Source organism: Poecilia latipinna, unplaced genomic scaffold (assembly GCF_001443285.1).
Source record: "Poecilia latipinna isolate Pla-1442-1.1 unplaced genomic scaffold, P_latipinna-1.0 Scaffold768, whole genome shotgun sequence".
Taxonomy (NCBI): domain Eukaryota; kingdom Metazoa; phylum Chordata; class Actinopteri; order Cyprinodontiformes; family Poeciliidae; genus Poecilia; species Poecilia latipinna.
The window spans coordinates 240,653-251,009 of record NW_015113384.1 but is presented as its reverse complement, the minus strand read 5'-3'; the positions used below and the strand labels follow the sequence as shown (position 1 = coordinate 251,009).

General features: G+C 38.1%; 1 protein-coding gene across 1 annotated transcript in view; it reads right to left on the bottom strand.

The window, feature by feature from the left end:
• Positions 1–9,245, bottom strand: part of LOC106955794 (adenylate cyclase type 2-like) — a 27,622-nt gene extending 18,377 nt beyond the window's left edge. Inside the window, exons 1-2 of the mRNA XM_015046177.1 lie at positions 8,641–9,245; positions 5,648–5,845 (exon numbers count right to left, since the gene is read on the bottom strand). Coding sequence (XP_014901663.1) covers positions 5,648–5,845; positions 8,641–9,183 — 741 coding nt within the window. The 5' untranslated portion in view covers positions 9,184–9,245. The remainder of the gene's footprint in view (positions 1–5,647; positions 5,846–8,640) is intronic.
• Positions 9,246–10,357: the final 1,112 nt, after the last annotated feature.

Below are 10,357 nucleotides of genomic sequence, written 5' to 3'. Positions count from 1 at the left end.
AAATACACACATAATGTATATATATATATATATATATATATATATATATATATATATATATATATATATATATATATAGCATATATATTTGTTTTACCTATATTCTGATAAATATCAACACATGTAGAGAACACAACAGCAGAGAAACAAGCCAAGTGATTAAAAACAGCTGGGAAAACACATTTATATACTGGTCTGTTTGTGCATATGTGTAAAATACACAAATAAAAACACATTTCAAGTTTACGGAGCCTGGAAAATAAACAATATGGCAGCTTTGTTTCTCAGTTATTCTCTACAAAATTGTGCAAATACTGAAGCCAGCAGAAGCCATTATCTCGTATTTTACCATTCACTGTTTTTACAGATGCAGTAGGAAAAAAAAGCCAATTTAAATATGTTGTAAATTGGTGGATGAGTCGGGGCGCAATTACATTCTCCATGAGAAAAAACGTTCTTCTTAAACCACCACTTAAGATTGTTGTGCATTTTTGGAACAGAGAGGATTATATGAGCAATTTAATGTTTCAAATGTTGAATCTTGATAACTTAATATGAAAGCTGCAATGTGCAATTTCTATGGTTTTCTACGAGGAAGAGATTTAAAAAAATAAATAAAAAATCCATCCACACTAGATAACAAATGTTGGTGCATAAATTTTGACACAACCAATTCGCTCAGCTCTTATGGCCACATGAAGTTCATGAAACAGATTTTTAATCAAATAAAGGTGTAATAATTTAAATCCCAAAAACAGAGGGGAAACTATCAACTCACTCAGGAACACAACTTGCTTTGAGTCCAAAAACGCTTCTTTGCTGAAATAATGTCGTTAAAACCAATGCTGCTAACTCAGTCATGAAAAGTGTACCAAGAATAATTGAGAGGTAATGACATCAAATATTCAGTTATGCAGACTTGCTACATAATGTCTTATTTAAACCATAACAGCTGACTGACTGCAGGACGGCTAGGAGACCCAGAGCACATAGTGACCTTCTCCTGGGATAATTACGTGAATAAGAAATCTTGTGGTCTATCATAGTACAGTCAACTTCCTTCCTAATGACACTGAAGACAGTCAATAAAACTAATTATGGAGACAGAGTGTCTTACATCAGGCTTTTAGTCTACACCGCAGCTGTGATTAGTTTACAAGTGAGATTATAAATCTAACCTGTAACCTCTGAGTGTGGTGAGCCTGTGAGATCAGGTGCTGACTCCTTGCCTGCTATTTAATACCAAAGCAGACAGATGCTCATTTCATCGCCAACCACTCTCACGTAGCCGGGGTAAAAAGACAGATCTGCTGATTTACACTGAAGATGTGGGAATAAATGGAGTGGATGAAAAACAATCTGCCAGATTGGCTGGTTTGTAATTTCCGCCATCAGTCTTTGCATGGTAATCACCAAAATAAATTAGGCATAGAAACAAAATTAGTCTCCATCTTTTACGTTAAATCGCATATTTACACTGCGTCTCGGTTGCTCTCGTTTGATTCGTCCCCAAGCCCCCTTGCCTCCTCAGCTGTCTTTCCCATCACCGGGTCGTCTCCTTCTGTTGCCTGCCCACTTCTTTGCTGCTCAAATCTGACAGGGACTTTCCAAGACCAAAACCTCTGTCTGTTAAATCTTAATGAGACTGGCTGTATACCAAGTGTGTGTGTGTATGTGTATCTGGCACATGTATCAAAGAGAGTCAGAGGAGAAAAGGCAAGTGATGAGGCAGGATCTAGACATGTCTCAGAGAGGGGTAGAGGCTGGACCACACAGATAAGCTCTTCTCTCCTAACCATTAGGGGACAGAAAAGCTTTGTAGAGCGAGAAGAAGTAACCGATTGATTTCAGGTTCGAAGACGGAAAGTGGCCTACACAAAGTAACTTTTGGAGGGGAAGCATGAGCAGAACACCACTAAGGACATATCTGGTTGTCCACTCCTGTAGTATCTGTTCTCCTTTAGTGGCCACTGGCCTCAATGATTCTCCAATTCTCATGCTAACATCTGGTTGTTTTTACATAACAATAAGCTGAGCTAAACCACTGATGCTTCTATTTATATGTATGAACATCTAATAAGTGCTGGATGTTTCCTAAGGTGAAAACATCCTGGTGTCATGGTTATTTTGGGGGCAATACTACAATGAGGATCCTTGCACTATAAAACGAAGTCACTAATATTTTGTTGTAAAAACATTTAACTTTGATTAAGGCAAGCAAATGATTTTGGTATTGCTTTGATAAGCTTCACATTTATTTGTGTGCATAATTACAATAATGACCTTTATGTCCTTAGTGAAGGACATAAAGGCAGATCAAATAGACAGTAAACAACAAACATTGGCAACAGCACATTTCTTCTACAAAACGATGGTTCTCCACATCTTTTAACAATGCGTTGGATAGTTTATTCTGAAACTTTCAGCATTTTCCTTATTTGTTTTCTTTGCTTGATACATACCAATAATGTAACTTGTCTCTTTGACAACTACAGGATGAGTCTTCCCTTGTGGTTATCTAAAAAATGAGAAGCTACTCACCAAATCAGTTAAATAACTTATTGCCAGCTGAAATATAATTAAGTATATAGTTAAGCAATGGAAGATTTATAGCCTTTGGTTTTGATAAATCATAAAACATATGGTGACTTCATGTTGCATTTCATATTGAAAACTACTACTAGTACTACTACTACTGTGTTGAATTTATAGCTAAATTTATAGTCTCCTTTCCTGTGTGGTCAAACCACATAACAGAGTAAGGATTATTCTGAATGCTTGTCAACTAACATATTTTTCACCACCTGTTAGCATTAGGGGTTAGAAGTGCAATGTTTTTGCCCCAATTCAAACAGTTTTTCACTCCTCGATGGAGTCCCAGCTGAGCAGATGTGACAGTGACAATCTGATTTTTTTAATAAAGATAGAAATCTAAATAAAAAAAAAAGGGAAAAGTGCAGAGAAGAAAAGGCCTTAAAGTAAGACCTCAAAGATGGCCCAGTCCTTTCACTTGTACATAGATACATGACAAATGATTTGTTTTATTATACTGACTAGGACACCTTAAGGGGAGGCCTGGAGCTCCGCTTCAGCTATTGGCAAAGTGCATGTATGTATTATTTAAATCTTTTTCATTACAGGCCGAATGAACAGATGTGACGCACATTATTTTCAACGATACATGAATAAGGTCTTCTGGTCTCATCTGTGGATAATTGCAATAATGAATACTGCGTACTGAGATGGACTGGCATGAAAAGGCTAATGAGTCATTTCCCTTAACCTATGCAGTTTCAACAACTGAGTAAAAGAAGAAGAAGAAAAAAAAAACTACAGTCCCTACAAAAACATTCTGTCTATTGAGAAAGTGGTAATTAACACTTAAAGAAGCTGCAGAGGAGAGCAGAAGAAGCATAATGGCTTAACATTTGAGGTGACCACAAGGAAGTAATGAATGGAGAGGTGTGTGAATCAGAGCATCTTTAGTTGCCTCTTTGTGATAAATAAGTCCACATCAGACATCTGTCTTGCTAAGTACTGCTAAGCGAGTACAGCTTTCACATGACGAAGACCTAATGTGTAGTGTTTTTTTTTTTTTTTTTTTTTTCCATTGAGCTCTGAATGCGTGTGGTTGCAGGGTCTGATGAACCTGGTATATTGCCATATTTAATTCCTAATAGCCTCCAAATTCAATGGAAAGAATAGTGCACATTGCACTTAGGTACAGTATATACACTGTCTATGCCGTACAAAACTCAAGGAAATTGCAACTAAATTACTATATTAAGAGGAAGAAAAGATGCTCTGCAACATTTCTTTGGTAAAAACGAGCATTTACTCTGCACACAGACATATTTGTATGCCACACTGTTGATTTTGTAGGTTTAGTGTAAAATTCCTTCTACAAAATAAATGGTGCACACTGAGGACATATACACACTAATAAACTTAATTTCCATATAAACAGATCTTGTGGAATTTCATGATACCAAGAGGCCATTGTGCAACATCGCCTAGACACTTCAACAAAGAACTTATCAAAGGGTTAAAGTGTGTAATTTTATTGCATGTGTTCATTCTGATTTAACTGTTTTAGTCTGTGCACTTTTCATTTGAAATATGTTTGTAAGTTTGTTGTTTTTCTACACCCTGAGTAAATCACCATGAATTACCAACACATGGCCTCCTAATTGGCCAACGACAGCCAGTTAGAATACAGCCGGTTAACAAAAGACCAATGGGCAGATGGCAAGGCACAGACTCAAGCATGCCAGCTTCAGCAGGCCAGCAACAGCAGAGGACAAGAAACTCCCAGTGCCAGAGCAGAGATTGCAGCTGCTGCAGCAGCAGGAGCAAAGGTATTTAGCTACAGCAGGAGGAAAATTATCAACTTTTGAAAGAGTGTAGGAGCCTCTGCACACAGCCTGCAATGCAAACATTTATTTAAATTTGCCAGAAGAGTTACTGGTTGAGCTCCCCCTCCACCAGTATGCCATGTTGCATATAATGCCAAAGCTGTGACAGGGTGGTCAAAGGTCATGAGGAGTTTTGTAAAAATGTATGTTTGTTTCTATGAGCATTTGGTTTTAACTCCTTTTGGATCAACGTGCTGTAGCAATAAGCCTGAGTTCTGGAAGTCGAGGTTTGACGGCAGCCCTTTTGGTTATCTACGGATTCTGGTGTCTGTATTCTTCTTGTTGACAATACTCCATAAATTCTCTCTGGGGTCAAAGGTCAGGTCCATTGGCTGGCCTATCAAGCATAGTACTTCTATGGTCATTGGTACCAGCTTTTGGTATCATTGGCACTGTGGGCTGGTACCAGGTCCTGCTGGAAAATGAAATCAACATCTTCATAAAACATCTTTGCAGAAGGAAAGTGCCCTAAAATGTCTTGACAGATGGATGCAGTGACTGTGGCCTTCATAAAACACAGTGGACCAACAGATAACATGGCCTCCCAGATTATCACAGACTGTGGAAAATTCACTCTGGACTTCCAGAAACTTTTATTCTGTGCCTCTCTGTTCTTCCTCCAGGCTCTAGAACCTTTACTTCCAAATGTCTATGTCTGTCTATGCTCCTGTTGCACTCAGGTATTTGCTGACTTTAGATATTGACAGACAAAAGACAGAAAGTGGGGCTGGAAGATGTTACTTGAAACTTGACTGTCAGTATATGTCTATCGATCTATGGAATAATGCTTAATATGAATTTTTAAAAACACTTAATTTGAAATAAAACACAGCCCAAGCACTAGCTCACATCAGCCCAACCCTTCCCCAAGACAACGCCACTCCCTCAGCAGCCTCCTGTCCATGAGCCAAGAATTCACTTATAAGTGTTCTGAATATGTCAGTGATGCTGAATCAACTGCTAAGGCGATGAAAACATTTGGTGATGTTGCTGGTTAAAGAAAGATAACGATCCAAAATTAATTTTCTCTTGTGCCCTTGTCATGGGTTTCCTAAGGAACGTCTGTCCATTTCTGGTTTCACCACAAAATGCTTTGCTGACACAACAAACATCAACAATTCAGTTTCCCTTAAAGGCTATAGTTCCTTCATAAACTTACCACTTTTTGCAAGTGGTCCACTCTTTATTAATAACCACGTTAACAAAACAATTCATGAACAGCCATTTCTTACCTGATCCCATGGACATACGATTCCACCAGAAAACATGAAAAGGTAGCCCATTGCAACCAAGCAAGCCCAGATGACCAAGGAAAAAACACGCAAAAGCTTCTTGAAGACGGACTCAATGCAGACGAGCACAAACACCGTCAGGAATATAGCGAGGGCTGTGGGCACGGTGATTACAAAGGCCACATGGTCTGCGATGCTCTGAAAAGGAAAGTGTGAAGATAAAAATCAGAAACGGGATCGTAAATGTTTGAACATAAGATTTAGAAGAAGTATATATAATTACTGAATAACTTCAGAAATCCATTCGTGAACGAGCGCTACAAAATAGTACATTTGGAACAAGTGTACTGCAGTTTGTAGCCAGAAATACAATGTTCACATTTATAAAAGTAGACATATTTTATTTGGAATCTGAAAAGAAAATGGGGATGGGAATATAAAATATGTCATTCAAAATAAATTCATATGAGGATTCAGGAAAATTTCTAGCATAATGCAAAGTCAAATAGTACATATTTTCTGCTTTGCTCTCTAAAACAATTGTTAATCACACAGGTATGTATGGAACTGTATTTTAAAAAAGGTAAAAAAAAAATATGCTTAGCTAAAAGTATAAAAGATTTAAAAAAAATAGCCATTCAAAAGAAACAATCCAGTGAAATATAAAGAGAGAAAACCATGCTTGGGTAATATCTTGCATGTTCAGGCTACATTCATAATTTACTGCTGCTGCCTGCCTGCAACACACTTGGATATGGAAAATGTGATAAAAATTTTAGGAATTCCATCCAGTTAAACCTGCAGGAACGGCACGGTGAGATGGGATGCTTGTGCCATGTTTCTGCTATATTTCATCAGTCCTTCACCATTCCTGTCACGGGGGATGGAAAAAGGGTCACGATAAGGTCAAAACACTGGAGTGTCAAGCCTTTTAGGCTATCTCACTTAAACATCTGTTGACATTTATTTTAGAAATGCAATTTTCAACGTGTGACTTGAATTTTGAAGAGCTTCAATTTTTTGTTTTGTCAGTTTTTACTTTTGCCCCTGAAGGCTAACGAGACATTTTAAGGCTATTTTAATTTACTTGACTCACTGACACACATTTAATTGTTCATTTTTTACATTAGAAATGTCCAGTCTGACCATTATCAACAATCCACAATCCTCCTGCTCACATGTCTCTGACCCAGTCTCCACTCCAAGCCATGCTATTTCTTTTTCTCGTGTACAGTCAAAGCACTGGGACATGAGAGGACGGCTGTGGTAAAAAAGAGAGCCACACAGAGTTTGTCTTGCCCAAAGCGAGCCTTTAAAACAGCAAAGGATTTAGGTCAGCCACCCAGAACGATGGAGGGATGAAGGGATAAAAATGAATGCCACAAAAAGAAATAAGGAGGTGAGAGATGGCATGGGAATCAAAAATAAAAGAGGATAAGAGGGGAAAAAAAACATACCAGAGTAGCCATGCTTTTTGCATAGTGAAGTAGAAACACATAATTTACCCTGAGTTAATAAATCGTATTTGTTTGTGCAAGAATCATGCTTTTAAGAGAAGATCGACGTGTTAACTAGAACAGCAGTTTCTCATCATGTAACAAACCTACAGCTGTTATCAAAAACAAAGTCAGCTTTAATGTAAAAACACACACAAATGATTGACCCTATTAAGGTTGTGCCTAAGGTCAGAAGAACAAGCTATGATTATTATTTAGCCACTCAAATATTAACAGTGAGCAAATCAATTCAAACAATGATGTTCAGTGTTAATCTTTTCAGAACGGAGTAGCAGTTTTAATTAGCAAGTTACTTCTTGTCACTGTGTACCACTGAGTTATAAAGTTAAAAATGGCAAAAGACTGGCTTGTACTGAACGACATTTTATGTTGCCAGAAGTGGAATACAATCTTTCTGCTTCAGCTCATATGGGGTTAGAGATGCAGGTATTTTGAGATGTAATCAATAACATAATTTTTTGTTGTTTGTTTTCTTCGCCACACCACAGGAAGTGTCCTATTGGTGCAGTTCCTTCAGAGTTAAGTCAAAGCTTTCATTTCAGAGATAGATTAATAATAATAATAATAATAATAATAATAATAATAGTAATAATAATAATAATTATTATGAAAGACCCCTGTTAAATTGATTAATTTTTGCATGTTTAGCCAGAATATTCAGTAGTTCCCATACAAATCATTGTGCTTCAGTGGATTTAGCACCATACAATCCAAGTGTCGGTCCCCTCTTTGTTTACCTCAGTATTTAACAATACATTTCAGACAAATCCTTTCTTAACAGTAAAATCAATCAAAAATGGGGTGGTTTTAAAAAGCAAGTGCTAAAATCCACAAACAAAGTTCACAGGAAAGGAAATTTAATCAGTTCAAAAGAAAAAAATATATATATATAATGATTTTGCTACCGTAATCCGACACATTATGCAGATGTCTTGGCTGCCACTGCCTTGAATTTTAAAGGCTTTTGACTGAGGGAGGAAAAAGGGGGACAGAGCAAAACGGATCACTTTGTAGTTGAGTCAACCATAGGCTTATACAATAACTAAGCCCCTTATCCTCTCCTTTCACTTCACATTAGTGCTGCGATGAAGAGAACATGCTGTGAGAGTCTGATTGCGGATGGGTACAGGTACTGAACCAGCATGTGCACATTTGTAGGCTCCAGCTTTGGCTGTCTGATTCCAGTCAACTTTGCATTGTACCGTTTGGGTTTTTCGGGACATTTGTGCACTTATTTTTTAAAGATCTGTTAGTATTGTTTGCATCATCACATCCTGCTAAATGACTTACCGAGACCAAAATCTCAGAGAACTATCCGTCCACGTAACATTTAACATCAAACTAAAAAGAAAAATGCCACATAAGCTGCGAAACCTGCGTGTGGTCCCAGGTTGTTGCTCATTTCTAAGTGTTTCACTTGCATAATATATGTGCATGTGTATATCAATGTGTGTGTTTTGTGAGCGAGCAGCTTACCAGCCCTGAAGCAAAAAACACAGTCAGCAGAGCCAGGCAGGCTCCCATCACTATGAGAAGTAAAAACACAATGAGCGGATGCTGCTGGCTCATACAGTAGTAGGATTCATATAACCAGTCCGGGGACCTGTTCCTCTTCTCCTCACTGCCTCCTCCTTTATCCACTTCACCAGACACCCCTGCGCGGTCCAGCAAATACTGTTTCCTCTTCATCGCCTCTTGCCACATAGATCTTGGAGCCGAGAGAGTTGAAAAAGAGGCAGGGAAACCCGAGGAGGAGGAGGTGGTCACTGCTGAGGTGTTAGTAGTTTCCACCACAGAGGAGGAGCAGTTTCTGTTCCGCTCTTGTCTCATGCCGTTTTCTCGGTCCGGGAACCTGTAGTGAGAACTCCTGAGCTCCAGTTTGTTGCTCGCTTCTCTCTCCACCTCCTCTCTCAAGTCCTTTAGTCGGAGACAGGTGAAAGATGAGGGTGAGTCTGAGTCAGAGGCAGTGTGTGCTGGCCGGAAAGGTGGCAAGAATGCACCAAGGGTAAAGCGCAGCATCGTCCTCCTTCTCCCCTTTCCAACATGTTGGGGTGGAAAATGAAGTGAAGCGCAGCCAGAGAGTGCTCTTTAGATGGAGAGAGAGAGAGAGAGAGAGAGGGGAAAGAGAAAAGTGGGAGGGGAGGGAGAGAAGACTAAGGGGGAAGGGAGGGAAAAAATAAGATACATCATTATAGAGAAGTCAGCCAGTGAAAGTGATGAAAGGAAACAAAGCATCCAAACAATAAAACTTCAGAACAGCACACCATGTAGCATTTTTTTTTGCTCGTGTCTGAAGGAAAAAAACAAACAAAAAAAACACAAATCTAAGCTTTGAGCTAAATCCCAAATGACAATTTGCACTCAAAGTTAGAAACCAAACAGAATGTTTGGGAGAGAAAAAAAAAACTGCAATGTTTCATCCTGTGTTTTTCAGTGAAACCAATCCCCCTCCGAGTTAGGCTTGACTATATGCCAAGTATGTCAAAAACATCTCTCGTGAGTGAAACTGGGGTTGACAGCAGACAAACAAAAACACAATCTCAACATCCTTTTGTGGTTTAGTATCTATGGAGATAAGCAGCAGAGAGCAGAAGTAAAAAAATAAGAAGATAAAATTAGAAATACATCCCATGACATTTGTTCAAATACTGTTCATCTGTGAAGACAAAAAATATGAGAACACAGCATCCACAGGGGGAAATCAAATCATGAAAGGACTGTCAGCTTAATGTGGGCTTTTATAAATGGTGTTCAAGGAAGTAATTTTGATTTATCTTGTCCTCTAACACAGAAATAAAAAAAAATGCTCTGCTTGTATGCTTAATGACAACCCTATGCCTTTTTCTGCATAGGGTGAGAAACCACAGTCATTTTTAAAGTAAGTGCAAACGAGGAGAAGCAGTATATGCAGAAACATTAATACCAATCAAAATGTGACAAACCTAAAAAAAAGTATTATTCTATCCACTAACATAGAAGATAATAATGTAATGGCTAAACAGCAGTTCATGAAGTGGTAGAACATCTGTGCTGTTTATATGAACAGATATTTGATAAGAAACTTAGACAAAGCATAAGCTATAGCAAATACATTTTTGGATGGATTAATTAAAAAATATCTTAAAAAGAGATACTCCTTTGCCATAGGATAATTACAAATTGTATATGATAAAAATTCTGCTCTTTATTTCCC